This window comes from Mobula hypostoma, chromosome 19 (assembly GCF_963921235.1).
Source record: "Mobula hypostoma chromosome 19, sMobHyp1.1, whole genome shotgun sequence".
Lineage (NCBI taxonomy): Eukaryota > Metazoa > Chordata > Chondrichthyes > Myliobatiformes > Myliobatidae > Mobula > Mobula hypostoma.
Window position 1 is genome coordinate 32,906,594 of NC_086115.1, and position 23,665 is coordinate 32,930,258.

Sequence of the window (23,665 nt, forward strand, 5' to 3'; positions counted from 1 at the left end):
CCCTGCGTACAGATCACTGGTTAAATGACACAGGCTAGTTCCCAGGGAGATCAGGACCTGGTCGGAAGGTGCCACCTCACCGTGACAGGACTGCTTCGAAAGCACAGACTGGGGCACGTTCAGTGGGGGCGGAAAACTACCATCATCACATCAACATTGATATATCTGCGGGATTGGTAAATGGTTATATAGAAAAATACATTGAGGACATTACTGTTATTAAGCACTACACTGGCAGGGCAAACAGGAAACCATGGCTGACTGCAGAGGTTCTTTTTAAGGATTGGGACACTGCCTTCAGATCGGGGGATAGGATGACTCTAAGGTCAGCAAGAGCCATGCTCTCCCACGTCATCAGGAATCCAAAGACATCTCTGTGGCACCAGGGACACGCGGTGCACGTGGCAAGGTATACAAACCATAGCCAATGACAAGCTCACCTTGCACAGTCAATGACAGCGACACCTCCCTTCCTGATGGGCTGAATTGTTTCTGTGCATCGATGATGTGACATGGAGGAAAGTCCCCCCTCTCCCTGAGGATCAGGCATCCTCTCTGGTGGCAGCAGAGGAGAGGAGGATCCTAGCCACGCAAAGCTCTGGGGCCAGATAACGTACCTAGTCCGGTGCTGAGGGACTGAGTAGCTCAGCTAACAGAGGTCTGAATGGACATCGTTAATATCTCCCTGAAACAGTCCACTGTCCTACGGACTTCAAAGCAATCAAAGTCAATCTGGTGCCCAAGAGAGCTACACTAACTGGCCCAAATGATTCCTGCCCAGTGGTAGTGACTTCAACAATCATGAAGTGTTTTGAGTGACTAGTAACGAATCACATAAAATCCCACCTTCCAGCTACATTGGACACTTTCTAGATCGCCTACTGCTCAACAGGTCCACTGATGATGCCATAGCCTCGGCCCTCCACCCAGTCCTGTCCCACGAGGAAAAAGATGCTTCCTACACCAGGATGTTCATCAACTTCAGCTCGGCATATAATACAATCATCCCTTAGATCTGGTGGGTAAACTGTCCTCGTTGGGACTCAACACCACTCTCTGTAACAGTATCTTGGACTTCTTCACTGAAAGGCCCCAGTCAGTCTGAGCATGCAGCAACAGCTCGAGCTCCATCACGCTGAGCACGGGTGCCCTCCCCCAGGGCTGTGAGCTCAGTCTGCTGTTGTTCTCACTGCTGACTCATGCCTGCACTGCCAGATCGGCTCTAACTGCATCATCAAGTTCACTGACGACATTACAGTGGCTGGCTTCATCAGCAACGATGATGAGTTGGCATACAGCGAGGAGGTGGAGAGGCTTGTCAAATGGTGTGAGAACAATAAATTGAGTGTCATTGTGGACAAGACAAAAGAAATGATTGCAAACTAAAGGAAGGCACAAGTTGACCACTCTCCATCCCAAATCAATGGCTCTGCCGTGGAAAGGGTGAAGAGCATAAATTTCCTTGGTGTGCACATAATGGACAATCTAACCTAGTCCCACAATGCCACCTCACTAGCCAAGAAAGCACAGCAGTGTCTAAACTTTATGTGGAGACTGAGGCATGCAAGGCTGGTCTAATAGTTTTCTACAGGAGCACCATCAAGAGTGTCCTGTCTGGCTGCATCACAGTGTGGTACAGGAGCTGCGTGGCATCGGATCGCAACACACGACAGAAAATAGTAAAAATTGCCCACACAATCATCGGGGTCTCCCTCCCCAGTACTTGTGACATTTGCTCAGAACATTGCAGACAAAGGGCCCGAAGCATTGTCGAGGATCCCTACCACCCATCCCACAATCTCTTTGACCCACTACTGTCAGAGAGGAGGCACAGGACTGCCAAACTGGGTAACAGCTTCTTCTCTCGGATTGTGAAACTAATGAGTACCCTGCCACTACTGAGGTCCTGTCACTAGGGCAGCAAGCTGTTTACTGTTCACCTGTACTGTGCAGTGCATGCATTTTGAATTATATTTTATTAACTTATTTATGGTAATATTTTGATTTTATGTGCTGTGCGTGATATATATTTGTGGGTATACTGTTATCCAGAGAAACATTGTTTTGTTTGGTTGTATACACACACAGTCAGATGACAATAAATGAACTTAATGAACCTGAAGCTGCCCACGCTTCTCACCCTGAGATAGTTTGTGCACTTCCAACTTCCCCTTCCTGAAGTCCACAATCAGTTCTTTAGTCTTGCTGATAATAGACAACAGACAATAGGTGCAGGAGTAGGCCATTCGGCCCTTTGAGCCAGCACCACCATTCACTGTGATCATGGCTGATCATCCACAATCAGTACCCCGATCCTGCCTTCTCACCATATCCCTTGACTCTGCTATCTTTAAGAACTCTATCCATCTCTTTCTTGAAAGCATCCAGAGAATTGGCCTCCACTGCCTTCTGAGGCAGAGCATTCCACACATCCACAACTCTCTGGGTGAAAAAGTTTTTCCTCAACTCCGTTCTAAATGGCCTACACCTTATTCTTAAGCTGTGGCCTCTGGTTCTGGACTCCCCCAACATCGGGAACATGTTTCCTGCGTCCAGCGTGATGTTGAGTACAAGATTGTTGTTGCAACCCCACTCAACCTGCCAACCTGTCTCACTCTTGTAAGCCTCATCTTCACCATCTGAGATTCTCCCAACAACACTGGTGTCATTGGCAAATTTATAAGTAGCATTTGAGCTGTTCTTAGTTGCACAAACAAGAGTGTGGTGAGAGCAGAGCAAAGCACAAACCCTTGTGGGAATTTGGTATTGACTTTAATGAATGAGTCTCAGGCAGTAAGATGGCAGCATGTTTGGTCACAGTGGCCCCTCTGGGTCCAAACAAAGGTGTACACCTCTTTTAACAATCGCAAGACACTACTGGATATTAAGAATGTCAATTACTGCTGGTCTACCCCGCTCAGTTGTGAGTTGCTCAGTTGTGGTGGAGCTGGGCTTGTGGCATACTGTGTTGCTGTCTGCTACACTGTGTTAGAGGCGGTGCAGGTTCCAATAAATGGTGCACATGGCTGAATTTGACGTTTTGTTGTGATCACAAGACCCTGTTGGACATTGGGAATGTAGAACACTGCAAATCCAAGTCACAGGTTCTTTGGTGCGACTGACGGCGGGGGAGCTGCATGGCCCCGGTTGTTGCACGGACCAGACCCTCATGCTGCAGGGTTGCCAGCTGCAATCTCGCAAGGAGAAGGCATGAAGGGCAGTGTGGGAGAGAGCAGAAGTGCAGGAGCCTAGCTGGGTCGGAGCCGCTTTCTAGTACTTGTTCGGTGGAAAACAAGCTGGATTACATAAGGACTGCTGTGGGCTTGTTCTTGCAGAGGCATGGCTCCAGGATAACATCTTGTACACCATCAACCGTGACACTCAGGGACTGAAGCTGTATTATTTGTTATGACTATGTGTCTTTCTGCTATCATAACTATATGTGCTGTGTGCTGTGTGTGACTGTTGGTACTGTGTTTTGCACCATGGCCCTGGAGGAAAGCTGTTTCGTTTGGCTGTATTCATGTGTGTGGTTGAATGACAATTAAACTTGAACCTGAACTTCTGCTGTGCTGTGTGCCCTTGTATTGTTATGGATCAATAGCTATGCGCTTAAACACCGATGAATCATCTAATGTTACACAGATTATGGACCACTTGGCTCCAGACCTCATGAAAACTTGATCCAACAGTGCAGAATTCCATTGCTGAGATTAAAGTGACAGTTCTTGACATCGATACCACTTATAGTCAACATCAAAGTAAAGTTATAATCAAAGTACATATATATCACCATATACTTACCATAAGATTAATTTTCTTGCAGGCATTTACAGGAAAATAATAGATAAAATAGAATTTACAAGTAACTATACACAAAGAACGACAAACAGCCAATGTGCCAAAGACAAATTGTGCAAGACAAATACTGAGAACAAGAGTAGTAGATTGCGTCGGCAGGTTATGGAATCAGGTCAGAGTTGAGGTGAGTGAAGTTATCCACCTTGGTTCAGGAGCCTGATAGTTGCAGGATAGCTACTGTTCCTGAACCTGGTGATGTGGGACCTAAAGCTCCCATACCTCCTGCCCGGTGGCAGTAGTGAGGAGACAGCACGGTCTGAGTGGTGGGGGATGCAGCTTTCTTGTGGCAGTGCTGCACGTAAATGTGCTCAATGGTGGGGAGGGCTTTGTCTGTGATGGACCGGGCAGTATCCACCACTTTTTGTAGGCTTTTCCATTCCTGGGTATTGGTGTTTCCACACCAGGCCATGATGCAACCAATTAGGATACTCTCCACTGTGCATCCATGGAAGTTTGTCAGACTTTTAGCTGACGTGGCAAATATACGCAAACTTCTAAAAAAAAATAGAGGCACTGTCATGCCTTTTTTTTGTGATGACACTTAAGTGCTTACTTCAGATGTTACTGAGTTAATCAGTCATGTAGAATGAAGCTAGACCTTCAGTCTACCAAATCCAAACTGATTTTCAAGTACCCACCAATCCAGCACTAATCCCATTTTAATCTCCTCACACGCCAATCAAATCCCCAGATCCTACCAATGATGTACACATTAGGGGCAGTTTACAATGGCCAATTAACCCACGTCTTTGGATGTGAAAGGAAAGCAGAACTCCCAGGGGTGAACGTAAGAAATAGGAGTAGGTCATCTGGCCCATCGAGCCTGCTCCGCCATTAAGATCATGGCTGATCAGCAGAACATACAAGTTCCACCTGCACACAAGACCAGGAGTGAGAGCTGAACCTAGATCATTGAAGATTTGAGACTGCAGCTTTACTGACTGCATCTCTCAGCTGCTCCTTGACTAAATGAAGCACCACCATGGTCTGATCAAATGAAACTGAACCAGAATTGGGCGAAAACCTTCCCTGGCTGGAATCAGAACACTCCTGAAAAACAGATAGTTGCAGTTGTTGAAGGACAATCATTTCAAACTATGGACATCACTGCAAGCCTTAGCCAATAACATGATCTGTGTCCATATCAAGAATCAGCTTTATTCACCATATACATTTACATGGCGCCAAACATATTGCTTCATAAGCTTTCCTTAGCACTACACTGATGAGGCCGAGAGGGGGATCTTGATGATTGGACATCTCAGGATCTTCATACCTTCTGCCCAGGCTTGTGATGATGATCATCATCACCCACCTGTCTCGTCCTTTGAGAGAGGTGGGTGCCAACCACCGCATTTACATGTATTACGAATTTGCCGTGGTGTGTTGGTGTGACATACAACTGAAACAACATTCATCATAAAGAATTATATAAAAATAAACTCAGAGGTTAAAGTACAGATATGGAATAAAATGTGCATAAATACATAAATGCCAGCACATATTATCAATGTAAATGACATTATAAAAAGTCGTTTATAGTGCAGTGACTGAGGTAATAGATAGAGGGAGGTGGGGGAGGCTAACTAGAAAAATAGATCAGATTAACTGCCTGAAGGGAGTAATTTTTAAGATGGCGCGATATTTTTGTTTTAACAGCCCTATAGCACTTTCCAGAAGGGAGCTTTTGGAAAAGGCAGTTTGCTGGGTAGGTAGTGTCTGCAATGATTTTCCTGCCCACTTCTTTGTCCTGGACACATATCAATCCTGCTGTGATGGTAGACTGCAGACAATGTCCTTTTCAGCTGTCCTGACAGTTCGCTGTAGTGTTCCTATATTACAAAACACAACTTTAAGACTTTGGCTGGTTACCGGTGAGTAACATTTGTGACGTACAAGTATCCGGTACTTTTTCCAATAGACTAACTTCCCTTCCTTCGTATTGAAAGCTTCAGAGTCAATGTGAGTTTATAAAGGGTCTAGAGGAACTGGGATTGTCCTTGCTCCTGCACAAAAGATGAAGGTGAGATCTAATAGACATGCTCAAAACCTTTTGCCATGTGGCAAATAGGTCAGTAACCAGTGGAGCTGGATTTAAGGTAACTGACAATAGAACTAAATGTGGCATGAGGAAACGCTTTATTAAAATTTACTGTGGCTATACAGATAGTGTTGTCAAGAATGGTGGTGGGAGCAGATTTAATGACAGCATTGGAAAATGAAGGGAAAAATAATCAAGGCTGAATCAGTAGTGAAGAAGGCAAACATAATGTTAGTATTTGCTTCAAAAGAAATAGAATATAAAAGCTAGGATATATTGCTGAGGCTTTATGAGGCGTGGTCAGACTGCATTTGGAATAGTGCCAGTAATTTTGTCCCTGTATGTATATGGGCCCTGGAGCAGATCCAGAGGATGTTCAGAAGAAAGATCCCAGTCTTGAAAGGTTTAATGTATGAGGAGCATTTAAAAGCTGTAGTCCCATACTCCACAGAGTTCAGAAGGATGAGGGGAGATCTCATTGAAACCTACCTGATACTGAAAGGCCTGGATAGAGTGGACAAGGATGTTTTCCTTAGTAGGAGAGTCTACGAAAGGGATGCCCCTTTAGAATTGTGAAGATGAGAAATTTCTTTAGCTGACCCTATGGTATTTGTTCTCACTGAGGGCTGTGGAGACCAAATCATTGGGTGTAATTAAGGCAGAGATTGGTAGGTTCTTGATTGGTAAGTTGATTAAGGGTCATCGGTGGAAATGGGGCAATGAAACTGAAAAAAATCAGCAGTAGAGCAAACTCAATGGGCTGAATAGATTAATTATAGTTTTATATCGAAAGGAGTGGTGAAGTCCTGCAGCAACACCAATGTTTACCGCATAGCTCCAAGGAATGGGTCAGCTGTGCATCTGTGAAACACAATAACACCCTGATCTTGAGTGAAATCCAGGAGTCTGCTCCATATAGATGACGTGAATAAGAAATAAGAGGGGAGAATCACTCCTGCATGTAACCTTGCAGCTTGCTATCAATCAAGATGGGCCATGGACTGGCTGCCTGCTGCCCTGGAGTGTCCTGTGGTCGAAGACAATCCAGAAGAGAAAAACAGATTACTTCAGAGAAACATGCATTCTTCAGCTTTTTCCTACTTGTAGCATTTGCAAATTATAGGTGTGGCATTGTTGGTTAGACTATATGAGTATCGACCTGACAAAACAGGGAGTGTGCAGAGTGCAGTTGCAGTGCAAGTTGACAGCAGCTGACCACAATGTTGCCATCAGCACCTTGTGGTGTCTGTAGCTGACCTGTTGATGTACTGTTTTTGTCAATCGATAAACATTTGGTTATGCACATCACGTGTCCTGTTTGTTTCCAATATTTAAAAAAAATGCCCTTTTTTAGCTGTGCCAGTGTTTCTCTTGATGCTGAATGAAATCTACCCGGGCACAGTTGAAAAAACAAACAAGAATGGTTCCTGGCTTTGTCTCCAGTTAATTTGCCTGCCTAAGCCAATCCTGGGACAGGAGGAAGACAATTGGCCCCAGTGTGGAAGATGCAGCAAGGCAGGGGTTAAGATAATGTCCAGGCAAGAAGGTGTTTTAAGAAAGATTTTTGAAGAGCATAGCTTCCCTTTGCACAGCAGGGGACTGGAGACGTTTAACATACAGGAGCATGCAACCCACACAAACCAACTAAGGGACTTTTCTACCTTCAAAGTATCGTCAGTAGATTCTATTGACTTTTAATACCTGTGTTGTGAACAATGATTGATCTTGCAAATAAGCAATCTGAACATACGCAGTTTACCAAGTGGTCAATATCTGTAACTACTGGCCAATTCTGCTAGTCATTACTCTCTTAAATGTGAGGTTATCCACTTTGGTGGCAAGAGCAGGAAGGCAGATTACTATCTGAATGGTGTCAAGTTAGGAAAAGGGGAAGTACAAGATCGAGGTGTCCTTGTTCATCAGTCACTGAAAGTAAGCTTGCGGGTACAGCAGGCAGTGAAGAAAGCTAATGGCATGCTGGCCTTCATAACAAGGGGAATTGAGTATAGGAGCAAAGAGGTCCTTCTGCAGTTGTACAGGGCCCTGGTGAGACCACATCTGGAATATTGTGTACAGTTTTGGTCTCTAAATTTGAGGAAGGACATTCTAGCTATTGAGGGAGTGCCATGTGGGTTCACGAGGTTAATTCCTGGGATGGCGGGACTGTCATATGTTGAAAGATTGGAGTGACTGGGGTTGTATACACTGGAATTTAGAGGGATGAGAGGGGATCTGATTGAAACATATAAGATTATTAAGGGATTGGACATGCTAGAGGCAGGAAACATGTTCCTGATATTGGGGGGAGTCCAAAACCAGAGGCCACAGGTTAAGAATAAGGGGTAGATAATTTAGAACGGAGTTGAGAAAAAACTTTTTCACACAGAGGGTTGTGGTTCTGTGGAATGCTCTGCCTCAGAAGGCAGTGGAGGCCAATTCTCTGGACTCTTTCAAAAAAGAGGTAGATAGAGCTCTTAAAAGATAGCGGAGTGAAGGGATATGGGGAGAAGGCAGGAAAAGGGTACTGATTGTGGATGATCAGCCATGATCACAGTGAATGGTGGTGCTGGCTCAAAGGGCCGAATGGCCTCCTCCTGCACCTACTGTCTATTGTCTTCAGGCTTCAGATCAGTCTGGTGACAGGGGCCATGCTGTTTTCCTTGTGCACAGATAAAGAAACTGTGATTGGGGCACGAGTGTGAGTTTTCATAGTCCAGGTAATCAGCGATTAGCTGATGTTGTTCCAGTATTCAAGAAGGGAACCGGGGAAATCCTGGAAGCTACAGACTAATGACTCTTACATTTTGTATTTGCATGGTTTGTTGTCTTCTGCACTCTGGTTGAAGTTTCTATGATCCTGTTATATAGATTTGCTGAGAATGCTCACAGGAAAATGAATCTCAGGGTTGTATACAGTGACATACAGGTATATATACCTTAATATATGCAGAGGGATCTTGGAGTCCAAGTTTATAGTTCCCAAACATTGCTACACAGGTTGATAGGGTGGATACTAAGGCAATGGCATGCTCGTCTTTATTAGTTGAGGCACTGAGTTCAGAAGTCAGGATGCTATATTGCAGCTTTATGAAACTCTAGTTAGGCCCCAGGAGTGCTGCATATAGTGCTGGGTGCTCCATTATACAGAAAGACGTCAAGGCTTTGGAGTGGGTGCAGAAGAGGTTTACCAGGATGCTACCTGGATTAGGGGACATGGGCTTTAAAGAAAGGTTGAACAAACTTGGGTTGTTTTCTTTAGAGTGGCAGAAGATTATTCAATGAAACCCCTCATAATTATTTTGAAATGGCAAATTGTATTGGAAGGAAATGAGGAGCCCCATGCAACTCTTAGACTCTGCTGAGAATTGGATTAACCACTATTCAACACACATGCCATATTTATTCAGTGACATTTTGCTCTTGGTTTTGAAGCGCAAGGTTAGTTTTGCAAGTCTAATTGGATCAGCTGCACAATAGATTTTAAACCAATTTATAAGATAATTACTTGATGTCAGTTAATATTTTATTTCTAGATTTGTTTGATTAACTTTCTCTTGAAGGTGATTTCTTTTTCTTCTTCTTTCATAAGATCCTATGGGTAAATTAACCATTTCCTACCTGTGCCTGCTGACCATGGAGGCCATTCAACAGAATCCAGACCCAAATGTGTACAGGACAATTGCAGTGACTCTACTCACTGGGTAGGGTGGGTGGTCAAATAAACTGCTCCTGCAGTAAAAGAAGCTTCCAATTCCAATCACAGTTGTTTACTGAGTTCTCACTGTATGAATCCAGGAATCTCCTTTCGGATCCTGCCTGCCACCATTGTACTCCAACAAGAAGATGCAGGTTGCAGGTGGGTCTTGTTGAGGATGAGTGTGTGGGGCGGGGGGGGGGTGCTTACAGTGGACGGGATCACACCAAATCCCACAGATCAGAAGCACAAGAGATTCTGCAGATGCTGGAAATCCATAGAAAACACACACAAGCTGGAGGAACTCAGCAGGTCAGGAAGCATCCATGGAGAGGAGTAAACAGTGGATTTTTTGGGCTGAGACCTAATGAAACATGTCTTATGTAGGTTGAATGAGCTAGGAACGAGAAGGAAGATGAGAGGCAATTAGATAGAAATGTATAAGATGATAAGAGGGGTAAATCAAGTGGATAGCCAGAGACTTTTTCTCAGGGCAGAAATGGATAATACCATGAGACATAATTTTAAAGTGATTGGAGAAAAGTATAGGGGGGATGTCAGAGGTAAATTTTTTTTACACAGAGAGTGGTGGGTATGTGGAACACCCTGCTAGGTGTAATACTAGAGGCAGATATATGAGGAGCATTTAAGAAACTCTTGGGTAGGCACATAAATGATAGAAAAATGGCTCTGTGTGAGGGAGGATTGGTTAGATTGATTTCAGAGTATGTTAAAAGGTTGACATGTTATTGTGGGCCAAATAGCCTGTACTGTGCTGTACTGTTCTATATTCAGCCCCCACAGAGTCCATTGTTTACAGCTTCCTCCATCCTTATCATCCTGGGGGGGCCATTGTCCTTGTCAATAAGGAAAGTCCATTAGAACATGGAGACATGGTGGATTGCAGATGCCGGAAATCTGCAGCAACACAAAAAGGTGCTGGAAGAACTCAGCAGGTCAGGCAGCAGTAGGGAGGGACGTGGACACTTAACATTACGGGTCAAGACCCTTCATCTAGATGGCAGTCAGATGTTTCTGTAGGAGATCAGGAAAGCAACACAGATATTTGGACTGGTGGACAGAACTACTGTACGAAAAATCAAAAAAGAACTAGAAAAAATTGTGTATATTTAAAACGAAGGGTTGTTAGGTTCTTGATTATCTTGATATATCAGATCTTTTTAATAGTCACTGTAATGTAAAAAATGGACTGGGTTAAATAGAACTATTGGCCCAGTTCTCCCTGTACCTCATCTGTAATCTGGTCAGCATCTTTTTGTAAAACTATCTATATAATCTATATAAAACTGCACAGACACTAATTCATTGTCAAGTTCTTCAAAAAGGGCTTCATAGTCACCTCAACAGAGATGCATTCTCTGCTGCTGTCCTAGGCCCTAGTCCAATACGCTATCAGCCACGTAGGGGCCCACTCATGGGGTACGGAGAAATATCTGCATTTTCTCACAGTATGCTCATGCCTGAAAACTCTTGGAATTGGCCCAGGGTCTCTAGTGAGCTGTGAATGTTACCTTCACTCTGAAGAGATTGCACGTGAACTGCAGGTCATTGCAATGTGTTACATGTTTCACTATCTGTAGCATTCTCCAGTAACTGTTCCTTCACTATGTTTAAGACTCATTCCTCCAAGATGCAGCACAGAGCGTCATAGGATGTCATTCCTGCCTGCGGCCATCAAACTTTACAACTCCTCCCTTGGAGGGTCAGACACCCTGTGCCGATAGGCTGGTCCTGGACTTATTTCATAATTTACTGGCATAATTTACATATTACTATTTAACTATTTATGGTTCTATGACTATATATTATTTATGATGCAACTGTAACGAAAACCTATTTCCCCTTGGGATCAATGTAGTATGGCTATGACTATGACTATGACTAATTAGTTATGAGGCTAAGGAAGTTCTACTTGTCACTGAAAACTAACAAACTTCTACAGATGCACCATTGAAAGTATCCTGACTGGTCGCATCATGGTCTGGTATGATAAGTCGTATGCACAGGAACTTAAGGAATTGCAGAGGGTAGTGGACTCTTTGGTTGGCAGGGTGAGGATATGTCTCTACCAATGGAGGAATAAGGTGCTCCTTTCCTCTGCTAGCCTCCAGGTCACCCTTGGGCAATGTGTAGCACCTGCTTAGTACCCCCGATCAGAGTCACGTGAAGCCGGGGGGAGCAGGTGGTGGATGGTCGTATGAGCAGCTGGTGCATATCACAAGTCTTGGTTATGTGACCACTGATGCCAATGTCTCAAGAGCATTTCAAATGGCTGGGGCCACCCATCTTGTAAAGACACTGCCCAGAAGAAGGCAATGGCAAACCCACTTCTGTAGAAAAATTTGCCAAGAACATTTATGGTCAAGGAAAGACCGTGATCACTCACATTATACGACATGGCACATAATGAACGAACGAGTGGACTCTGCCAGTACATCTTGGGCACATCCATCTCCACCACTGGTAGTACCTGCACGAGGCGCTGCTTCAAGAAGGCAACGTCTAGCATTAAATCATTAAACCACCATCTTAGCCATACCACCTTTTCACAGCTACCATTCGGCAGAAGGTACAGAAGCCTGAAGTCCTACACCACCAGCTCAAGAACAGGAACAGTTTAGCGATATTATGATTACTTTGCACTACAGTTGATTTTAATCTTTTCTGTTCTAATGGTATCTTTTCTTGTAAAAATTCTGTATAGTATATATTTATATTTTCTTGTGAATGCTGCTCTTTGTGCCTGTGATGCTGCTGCGAGTAAATTTTTAATTGCACCCGAGCATACACGTACTTGTGCGTATGAAAGTAAACTCCATCCGACTCAGCTTGACTCCGAGAGGATGAGGTAACACTGAGTGTTTGATGAAGGATCGTGGTTGACCGTCTTGGGCGAGGGTGTTGTTAGCCACACTGTATCACAAGGAAATACATAGCTTACTGCGTCTATGCCTGTGTGTATGTGTATTTGGGGGTGGAAGGCCTTGGGGAGTGGGAATAATGATAATATGTGACAAGTGGGATGAAGGTCAATTACACCCAACTACCTCAGTGGTGAGAGGCAAACGATTCATTGTACCTTTTCACTTCAGAGATGCTATAGGTATAACCCAGCTTTCCAAGGCTTTTCTTGACTAATGTCTGTTCAACCAGCACAACAATGTGACTCTGCTGTCTAAACACGTCACCCACTGGTTTGGAGACCACATCTTTTGACTTGCTGACTTTACAACCATATACCTGGTTTTAGAGCGTTCATTGGCTTTTAAGCAACCAAAATTGACCGCAATTGTAAAGTCTCCCCCCCCACCCACATAATGAAATATTACATATTGGGGCAATAAGGGGCAACAGTGGTAAATGAACCTACCAAGAATTCTGCCTTTTTAAATGGGAGAAAACCACTTGGAATTGTGCAAACACCGCATATAGTTGGAGAAGGGTGGCAGTGATAGCTGCTGTGATCGCTTTATGGTGCCAGCGGTCACCAATCAGAGTTTGATTCCTGCTGCTAAGTGTAAGAAGCTTGTATATTCTCCCTGTGACCACATGGGTTATGGCCGTGTTTCAGTTTCACTCCTCATTTCAAAGACATATGGGTTAGGGTTAGGATTAGTGAATTGCGGGCATACTGTTTTGGCTCTGGAAGTGCGGGAGCAACTGTGGGCTCCCCCCAGCACAATCTTCAGATGGACAGTGTTGTCATTGACACAGAATGACACATTTTACTGTATGGTTCCACATGTGCATGTGACAAATAAAGCTAATACTTTAATCTTTTATTGATGCCTTCTTCATGATGACGCCCAGCATTACTATTTACGCTATAGAAACTGTATGCAGAAATGTAACCCAACTCAAGCTAGTTCTTTCGCTGTTAGTTCATTATTAGGATGCTGACTTACTTAAAGAAGTAAACAAAGTAGTGAATCTGAACTTGAAAAGGTGTAAACACGAGGAAATCTGCAGATGCCGGAAATTCAAGCAACACACACAAAATGCTGCTGGAACGCAGCAGGCCAGGCAGCATCTCTAGGAAGAAGTTCTCTAGGAAGGGCTGAGACTCTTCATCAGGACTAACTGAAAGAAGACCTAGTAAGAGATTTGAAAGTGGGAGGGGGAGGGGGAGATCCAAAATGATAGGAGAAGACAGGAGGGGGAGGGATGGAGCCAAGAGCTGGAAAGTTCATTGGCAAAAGGGATAAGGCTGGAGAAGGGAGAGGATCGTGGGACGGGAAGCCTGGGTAGAAAGAAAGGGGGAGGGGGGAAGCCCAGAGGATGGAGAATAGGCAGGGAGTTATAGTGAGAGGGACAGAGGGAGAAAAAAGAGAGAGAGAAAAAAAGGGGGAAAATAGTAATGATAAATAAATAAATAAGGGATGGGGTACAAAGGGGAGGAGGGGTGCTGGCTTTGGAGAGGGTCCAGAGGAGATCTTGGGAATGAAAGTTAACATATGAGGAGCATTAGTTGGCTCTGGGCCTGTACTCACTGGAGCTTAGAAGCTGATGGGGAGATCTCATTGTACCCTATCGAATATTGAAAGGCAGAGATAGGGTTGACATGGAGAGGATGTTTTCTGTAGTGGGGGAGTCTAGGATCATCTACAGTATGATTAGTGGGAAAACTGAGACATTTGTTTAAAAACTAACTGAGGTAAAACAGAAGAAAAATAGCAAAAGAGAATTGGAGTAAAAAAGACCAAAGGAGAATGTGAGGACTAGATTGTAAGAGGAAAGTGGAGAAAGGAAAGAACAAAGAATGAATGAAAAGCATAAGGGAGAGCAGTATTTTTGTTAGCTATTCAAATATACCTTCAGTTATTTTGAATGATTACACACAGTTATCAGAAAGTTGCACAGGAAACAATCATGAGCCTTGTTTTCACAGAAAGTTTTTTTTTAAAAAAGAAGGCAAGTTTGTTTGGCCAGCAGTGACCAATTACTCAACTGAAGTTTTACCCTACTGTGAATGACATTGCATATCTACAACTATTTACATTGCTGGCAAGGGCTGCACTGAGGAATTCAAACACTAGGTCTCAGCAGGATTCTAACAGAATGTGCCAGATAAAACCTGCTGTCTTTGGGGATGCAGAATGCCCAGCAGATTTCAACATTTGCTTCATTTCCTTGCAGAGATCACTGAAGAGTGATGTGAAGCAGCCTTATTGACTTTACAATTGCGGTCTTTTGGTTGCTTAAATGCCAATGGATGCCCTAAAACCAAATATATGGTTGCAAAATCAACCCGTGTTGAATATCCTTCACACAATGTGTATAAAATACTGTTTTCCAATTAAAAGTACTGCATCACATTGAACCAAAATTTTTCTTTCTAACGCAAAAGGTCAGTGTAGTGAGGACAATATGGATCTGTCAGCAGAGGAGAGCACGGGTTTGGGTGACTGTAATTGATTCTAGTCATTTGATTTTCCATTACAGTTTCTTTTGTGCGCAAGATAGTCTTAAAAGCTTGGCAAGATCAGCTCAAGTAACACCTGGCAGAGAGAGTCCTGAAGGCATTGAAGAAAGGAGGAAACCAGAAAGAGGGGAAAAGCTGGCCAGGCAAGGGAAATCTGCACAGGAAGGAAAACAGGCAAGGAAAGGCAAAAGAGTGAGAGTGAAGAGAACAGAAAAGGGAGGAAAAGTAGATGAAGAAAAAGAGGCAGAAAAGAGACAAGGGAGAATAAAACAGATGGGAAACAGGCAAATATTTTAACTCTTATTTCCAGGAACACCAGTGGCATGTGTGATGTGGACCGAGAGCTTATACAAGGGAGAAACACAGATCTGAAACGCACAAATATAAAATTACCAGATCCATTTCTGCCTTTAACCGTCTGAGTTGATGATGGCCATACAATGCTCACTAGAGGCCCCCTGCTTCTACATCAAGGACTGCCAGGGGTTTGGGCGATGGAGTCGGGGGTGTGGGGAAGAAGATGCAGATTTGGAAGGCCGGCTTTGCTTTGCCAGCAGTTTCACTCCCCTGAGATGGTGCAACCTGCACAACTCCCCGCTGGGCTCAGTGAGAGAGGGCAAGTTCCAAATGCCAGCTGAGTTTAGTAAATGAGTACCATGGTGAAAATAACTATCTCCACCCACCCGACAGTGATATCGTTGTTCTTTGCTTAATTAGTCATGCACTGGATACTTTCTCTTTCAGAAATTAAACAAAATCTGAAGAAAATCTTAAAGTACATTTCCTCGTTGTGAGAACTGCAATTGCTTCAATTTGCAGTTTAGAGCAAAAGAAGTTACAATACATGAATATAGAGTGTGAAAATTGGCTGGAAGTTGCATGTTCTGAAGTTCTAATTAATAGCACTAGTCACTGTAAATCATTCTGCCTTTTTTGCCTTGGAATACTGCCACTGGTAGTCAGTATTTTTTTAGCGTACTTTGAAGAGTGTCCCTAGATCACACGTCAAATGTGTAACACATGCTTCCAATATATTTTAGCTCAAATGCAAACATAGGTTCTTGATTGGACATGGCATCAAAGGTTACGGAGAGAAGGCCGGGAACTGGGGTTGAGGAGGAGATAGAGAAAAGGATCAGCCATGATTGAATGGCGGAGCAGACTCGATGGGCCAGATGGCCTAATTCTGCTCCTATGTCTTATGATCTTATTACCTTCACGCTAAATTCATTGGAAGGCTTTTCAATTCATCCAGAGATTAAGAGCAGAGTGAGGGGTTCAGAGGCAATGCAAAACATTCGGGTACAAGAGGAAGAATTTTATAAATGACATTTCAATACACTTGAGACTGCTAAGGCTGATTCTGTGCAGCCATCGAAGTTTGAGTGTGTGAAGCTATCTCCCCCGCATATAAGAAGAGGCTGAGTGTTGAGAGTCATTTGCCCTGGAATGATTGAGACAGCATCAGTGACCTGCAAGAAAATCACAAATATGGTTAGTATTGTCATCTGTTCCCCCTCCCATTCAGGATTTCCTACCTCAGGAATTCAGCTGTGTATCCCTATCTCCCACATCCTTTTCCAGAAGTTCCTATCCATAACCCTACTCTCACTCAAAGATTCCCTTTACTCATTCCCTTTTCCCATCACCTACATTCCCCCTTTGGATTCTCAGACACCCTTCCCATCTGATGTCTCCCAGCTCCCAACTGGGTACCCCCGTCTCTCTGGTTCCCCTTCACTGATTCCCATCCACCGCCTTCCCACCAGACGATTCTCAACTCCCTCCTGAGAAACATCCTCCACCAGTCGCCCAAACAAGTATTCCTATATCCCACTATCCCCTCAACAACTCTCATCTACTACCCTCCCATCTAAGGAACCCCCTCCTCCCTTCCACTGGTGGATTCCTAATGTCCCATTCTCCCGTCCAAGGATTCCCATCTACTACATTCCCTCCTGAGGATTCCCATATTGCACTGTCATAGTACTAGTCGTGCTACAAGACTGCTTATTAATTGTGTGTGAAATTAATAGTGTGTGAAAGAAGATGTCACAGCACTGCATCTACTTATTGTTGTTGCCAGCAGTTTTCAATTACAACTTCCATCTGGCAGTGTCAAAAAAGAAATGATGACATTCAACATTTAAATGAATGGCACCAGCATTTGGCTTGTTATTCATTCTCTGAGTTTTGTCTCTCATTTTCATTATAAAAGCTTATCAGGTGATTTAAGAACTTAGGGAAGTGACTCCAGTAATAGACAAATTGTCTAAATCCACTAAATTAAAAGTGCTAAGTACTCCAAAAAAAAAGCTGAAAATTCTCTACCACCGCAATGAGGCCACACTCAGGTTGGAGGAGCAACACCTTACATGCCGCCAACCTGATGTTATGAACATCCATTTCTTAAACTTCTGGTAGTTGACCCCCCCCCTTCACCGTTCACCATTCCCCATTCCCACTTCCCTCTCTCGTCTGATCTCCTTACCTGCCCATCACCTCCTTCTGGTGCTTCTCTCTCCATTCCCTGTCTTCTGGGGCCTTCTGTCGTCTCCTATCACATTTCCCCTTCTCCAGCCCTTTATCTCTTTCACCGATCGACTCCCCAGCTATCTACTTCATCCCTCCCCCCTCCCATTTTCACCTATCACTTACCACCTTGTACTTCTTCTTCCCTTCCCCCACCTTCTTATTCTGACTTCTCATCTTTTTTCCCAGTTCCGATGAAGGGTCTTGGCCCAAAACCTCAGCTGTTTACTCTGCTTGTCCATTCCGATTGCCAATGAAAATATCTATTTCTTAATGTAATTGACTACAATGTATGATTTGGTGAATCCATCACAATTAGCATTTAATCCTGATTTGTATTGCCATAGTCTAAACACATCATTTATCAGAAGGGGACAACGCATGACAAGTATTCCACAAATATTTGTTGTAATCTAGACTTTTAAGCTCAGTTAAGCCAATGTGAAACTAGTCCACTTTCTAATTAATGGTCAGTTACTGTAACAGGAAAATAAAACGAAGCCTTTGTAAATTGGGGAATTGAATATATCTATGTACTAATAAGAAATCTGTTGCTTCTGTGCTGTTTTGTGATATGATTCATCCATTGGCGAACGCCAACTCCTTTCATACTGATTTGATGTTATTTTTATCAGTCAGTTCTTAAAGAACTGCCCTTAAAGACACCATGGAGATTATAAAGTGACTGGGGTAACAGAAGCTCACAGCTGGTGTTATCCCATTTAGAGGAACCTAGGAAAGCAAAGAGCAGGGTGTAAACACAACGATGTAAACTTCAAAATGTACTTAAAGAGAATGCGAAATGGTACATTGAGCAACGGCAAGGGATTTCTACATCTAGGGCTGCACCTTGATCTCAGCATTTGGATATCACCTTGGAAAGATTGATCCCCTGTGCTGCTAAGTTATTCTAAGCCACAACCCATCTCGCATTGCAAATCATTTTCAAAATCCAACGGGCAAGATACCTGTATGAAAGGCCACTTCCAATAGTCTAGAATCACAGAAGGAGTCTAATTCATGGTTTATTTTGATTTCATATAGAACACCCATCTCCCCTATTCCCCTGTCTCTGTCCACGGTTCTGTAAATTATTCTCTGATAGGTGCCAATCTCACCCTGACCTCTCTGTCCAAAGTAATCTTAGGTAAAAGTATCTCATCTTCACACTGGGCATGTTACAGCCCTCAGGACCCAATTTTCAATTGAATACTTTCAGATAATGAGCTTTCCCCAGCTAATTGTGATAATATATAGTAACTCAATTCCTCTCGCCGCCCTGCTGAGTAAATCCAGCTTTCTCTGTAAATAATTCACATTTTCAGAATCTAAAGAGCTCTGCTTCTCCAGTTGTATTGTACAGTTCCAAGAAAGGATTCTGTTCTTTTTTTCCTTTTCTCTCGCGCCTCTGTTTTTATTTGTCTCTTCTGTTTATCCCTCTTGGAGACGGATTAGCAAGGACATTTGGAAAGGTTTGTGGACAGGAAAGATTTAGAGCAAGGGTTTCCATGGACCCCTTGCTTAATGGTATTGGCCCATAGCATAAAAAAGGTTGGCAAGCCCTGGTTTAGAGCAATAGGGGCCAAATTCAACCCAGGAAGCCACCTTTGTTGGCGTGGTGGAGTTGGGCCGAAGATCCTAATTGTGTGCTGTATGGCTCTATGACTTTAATCCTTCACTACCGTCTCTCAAGCAGCTTCTCAGCACTACCTTCTGTGCACTCAGACTTTCCTAATCTCCACCCTATCACAGGTATTCCCTTTGCTCATACCACCATCCCAGTTCTCTCCAGTTTAAGATTTGTTGGATTCTAACTTTTCTTCACTCTAATAAAAGGCAGTTTTGCCTTTCACAGATTGCTTTCTGACCTGCTGGATGTTTTGAACATTTTATAGCATTATCTGCATGATGATTCAACAGCAAAGAGTTATCAAATGGAGGGTAGTAGAAGAGAAATCTATTTGGAGGATTGAAGAAAACTTCCAAGTTTTCTCCCAATATTTTATTAACATATGTTTGCAAGTAAATGGCAGGATTTTTGGAAAATCCCTTCCACTTCTCATGATAGTCATAGAGTCATAGAGCTATAGCACACAGAAATAGGCTAACCCAACGTATCAACTGATTATTCATTTTCATAGATGCTGCCCAACCTGCTGAGCTCCTCTAGCATTTTGTGTGTGTTGCTCTGAATTTCCAGCATCTTGCATTTATGACCAAGTTGTCTAACTGAGCTAGTCCCATTTACCTGCATTTGGCCCATATCCTTCTGAACCTATCCATGTCTATGTACCTGTCCAAATGTTTTTTAAATATCCTCATTGTACCTGCATGGCCACCTCACTTTGTTCACCAATCTCGGAAAGAATGACTATTAATGCATTGCTACCAAAACACAGAATACAGCTGACTGTTCATTTATTAATCAACATTGCATAAAATTTAGATTTCCAAATGTAGGATTATTTGATCATCAGATACCAATGTGATTGTGCACCTACAGAATAGGACAAATTAATTTCAATCCCAAAATTCAGTCTGTCAATTTAATATTTCATCGGACAACTAAATAAATTCAAATAGAAATAAAGGAACTGGATGCAAACCTAGAGATATAGGCAGCATTCCAGACATGTTGTATAACATATTTTTTTTTTCCTTGTGCATTCTCTAAATGTGCTGCAAAGACTCAGAGTTGGCTGCAGTCGGGTGCTTCCAATGCATCGGCAAGTTTGTGGCGCTTGGGGGTTCATGGCAAGGAGAGTTTCTCCCTTCTACCATCTGCATGAGATGATGGGGCTATCGGGACTTGAGACTTTTTTTACTGTGCCCATGGTCTGCTCTTTATTAAATTACGGTATTGCTTTGCACTGTTGTAACTATATGTTATAATTATGTGGTTTTGTCAGTTTTAGTCTTGGTTTGTCCTGTGTTTCTGTGATATCTTTCTGGAGGAACATTGTATCATTTTTTAATGCATGCATTTCTAAATGACAATAAACGAGGACTGAGTGACCTCATAATCTAATCTAATCTAAAAAAAAGAACCCAAAAGCACGGATACCTTCCTCATTGGAAAGTACTGTTCTCTTTGGTTTGAAGAGTAATCATGCAAAACAAAAAGAGCATAGGCTTTGTTTCTGAAAGCTTGACTTAGACAAGATGAGTTACCTGTGAATACCTCCACTTGTGACATTTGGTACTGATAGACTTGGGCAGTCCTGGCAGGATCTGCTGCAGCTGATCAAGGATCAGAGGCTCCACGTCTTCTTTACTTTTATGCACACTTTCAGCTCCAAATTGAACAGTGGTGTGAACAACCACCGAAGGTCCGACTTCAGGTGCCTCTACACATGCCATCAAAAAAATTGGTAGAGGAATTACTTAGAGATAGTACTGATTCAAACTGGCTGATTTCTTTCAACAGTCAAGCATTCACAAAGGGAAGGGCGTCACCAATCAATCCACATTCAAATTATCTCAAATGCCTTTGTGCCATTTCTTGTTGACAGCTAAAGGATCTAAGGTGTACAATGGATCAGAACATCTGAAGGATGGCAGCATCCTAAATTGTCGGCTGAGTCATGGTAGCGCACAGCCAGGATCTATGGACAAGAATGGCCCCTTATCGGTCACCTGAACTTGTCTGAGTAGCTAAGGTGTGTACAGTGTTTGGTGTGATTTACAATGATAATGGAAGATGAACCTCTTCTGTAACAACCATTTTATATCTAATACCAGTAATCTGCCTGGGTGTTAAATTGAAAATCTATTCCAATGTCTTCAGGAAAGAAGCGATGGTGAAAAAAAGGCAAAAATAAAGGCATTCACACTATCTGTTCAATTCCTTAAGCTTGAGATATGAAAGAAAGACTTCCGATGTAACACCTTTCATGAGCTCAGGATGAAGCAAGACAATTTACTACCAATGAAATAAATTTGGCATAAGGTGGTTACAATGTGGCCCAATTATACTCAGCAAAGTTCCACTATGACAGTGTGAAAATGAGCAGATAATCTGAAGGTGCAACAAACAGCCTACTGGAAGAACTCTGTGAGTTGGGCAGCATCTGTGGATGAAAGAAATTGTCAACGTATTGGATTGAAACTCCACATCAGTTGTTGTTTGAGGGATCTTTATTGGTCAGGACACCAGGTGGACTCTTCTGCGTTCTCTGTGCTTGTGTCACTGGAACTCTTTCACAGACTTTGCAGCCCGATCTAGAACTCACAACTCATCCAAAGGAAAGGACATATTACTACCACAGGATCAGAGCTTGGAGAACACCGACATAAATTTTCAATGGAATACCGGCAAAGTGCCTGCCTAGTTGATGTGAAGAAAAAGAACAGTAGGACTGACCTGAACAGCGTTTCTTATTATCGATGGAAACAAAACGTATGCAGGGATTATTGATGATATACTTTGCTGCCCAGGGGACATCAATCTGAGTGCCTGCTTCATAGAAAAGGGCCAGAGCAAATCGAGTGGAATATCTCACAGCTTCCAGTTTTTGCCTTTGTGATTCATTTATAACTAAGGAAAGAATAACAGTGGAAAAATCAAAATGGTTGTGACTTAAAATCAGTTACTTATATGCAATAAATTTTACTTGACTAAATTTTGAATACTTTACAACAATGCATTATCAAGGATTTATTAATGGGACTTGGGCTGAAATTCAGCTCAGACAGATGGGGCGAGGGACCTGTGTCTCTGAAGGGTGTTAAGGGTCAGAAATGAAATTAGTTTAAGTACTCTCAATTTAGTTCTCGGGAGACAGGCTCCATTCTGCAAAATCCACACTGGCGATTCACAGCCAGCAGTGAACGAGCTTTTTAATCCATCAGGCCCTTAATGTATTTGAAATAGGTTAGCAGCAAATGTATTTCTGCACCACAAGACTGACCGTGAGAGCGCATGATATTAAAATTTTATTGCAGCTATAAACATGCTTCTAATAAGCGGTGAGCTCATAACAGAAAGTGCTTCAATGGACAGAAGAAAGTGGAGAAGAAAGGGCGAGGTTGCAGTTGGTAATTCTAAAGCTGTGCAATTTATGGCATGAAGGAATATTGATGCAGGTCTATTGAGAACTAAGTGACAAATAGACCTCACTTCAGTGGAATGGGGCTTGGCCCCCACGATCTGACATTGCACCTATTTCTTTGGCAGTTGCTCAGGACTGAGGATGACCTGTTTTCACTCCAGTTCTGTCTGCACTGTGGTGGTTGAAGAGGCTGTCGTGGGACCCTCAGACTCTGCCACAAGTCGTGGGTAACTTGAAGACAATGCACTCCTTCCACAGTTCACACTGGGATTCGGTCTGCAGGGACTTGAGGATCTCCGGGCGATGTGCGGCACAGTGACGCGGCTGGTAAAGCTGCTGCCCGATGGCCCCTGTGGGCCTGATCCCCTGCTGCAATCTGGTTGGAGTCTCCATGACCCGATGAGTTTCCCCAGGGTGCACCCATGTCCTCCCACATACCAAAGGCCTGCCAATAGTTTAATTGGCCACTACATGCGTAGCTGAGTGGTGGAATCTGGGAGAGATTCATTTATTTATTTTTATTTAGAGATACAGCATGGAACAAGCTGTTCCAGCCAAACAGGCCATACTGCCCAGTAGCGCATCCATTTAACACTTGCCTAGTCACAGGCTAATTTACAAAGACTAACTAGCCGACGAACTGATATGTCTTTGGACCGTGAGAGGAAACAGCAGCACCTGGGAGAAATGCACGTGGTTCACGGGAGAACGTACGAACTCCTTACATTCAGCACTGGAATTGATCTCCAAACTCCAGAACACGTCAAGCTGTAATAGCGTCGTGCTAACCGCAATGTACCGTGGACACGAGTGATTTTTGAGCTTAGGACATTACACTTAGCAATTGACTTTGGCTATCAGTCTTCACATCTGAAAATGTATTGTGCACTTAATTTGGAGTACAGCTCTGCACAACGGGGTCCAAAAAGCACTGAATCCCAGACCAGACAATGCTGATTAAAATTCATTTCAATGTCTGTGGTGTGGATGTGAATCAGGAGGTGTGAAGGTTGTACATGTTTTCAATGAAAGCATTGTCCATA

At 43.2% G+C, this 23,665-nt stretch overlaps 1 protein-coding gene across 4 annotated transcripts in view; it reads right to left on the reverse strand.

Annotated features, from left to right (window-relative positions):
• Positions 1-2,792: 2,792 nt before the first annotated feature.
• Positions 2,793-23,665, reverse strand: part of rnls (renalase, FAD-dependent amine oxidase) — a 174,936-nt gene continuing 154,063 nt past the window's right edge. For all 4 annotated transcript variants that reach the window (XM_063071628.1, XM_063071627.1, XM_063071630.1 and 1 more), the window contains 3 exons: positions 21,935-22,108; positions 20,743-20,918; positions 2,793-16,511 (listed from right to left, as the gene is read on the reverse strand). In XM_063071628.1, the coding sequence (XP_062927698.1) occupies positions 16,359-16,511; positions 20,743-20,918; positions 21,935-22,108 (503 nt within the window). In that variant the 3' untranslated portion in view covers positions 2,793-16,358. The remainder of the gene's footprint in view (positions 16,512-20,742; positions 20,919-21,934; positions 22,109-23,665) is intronic.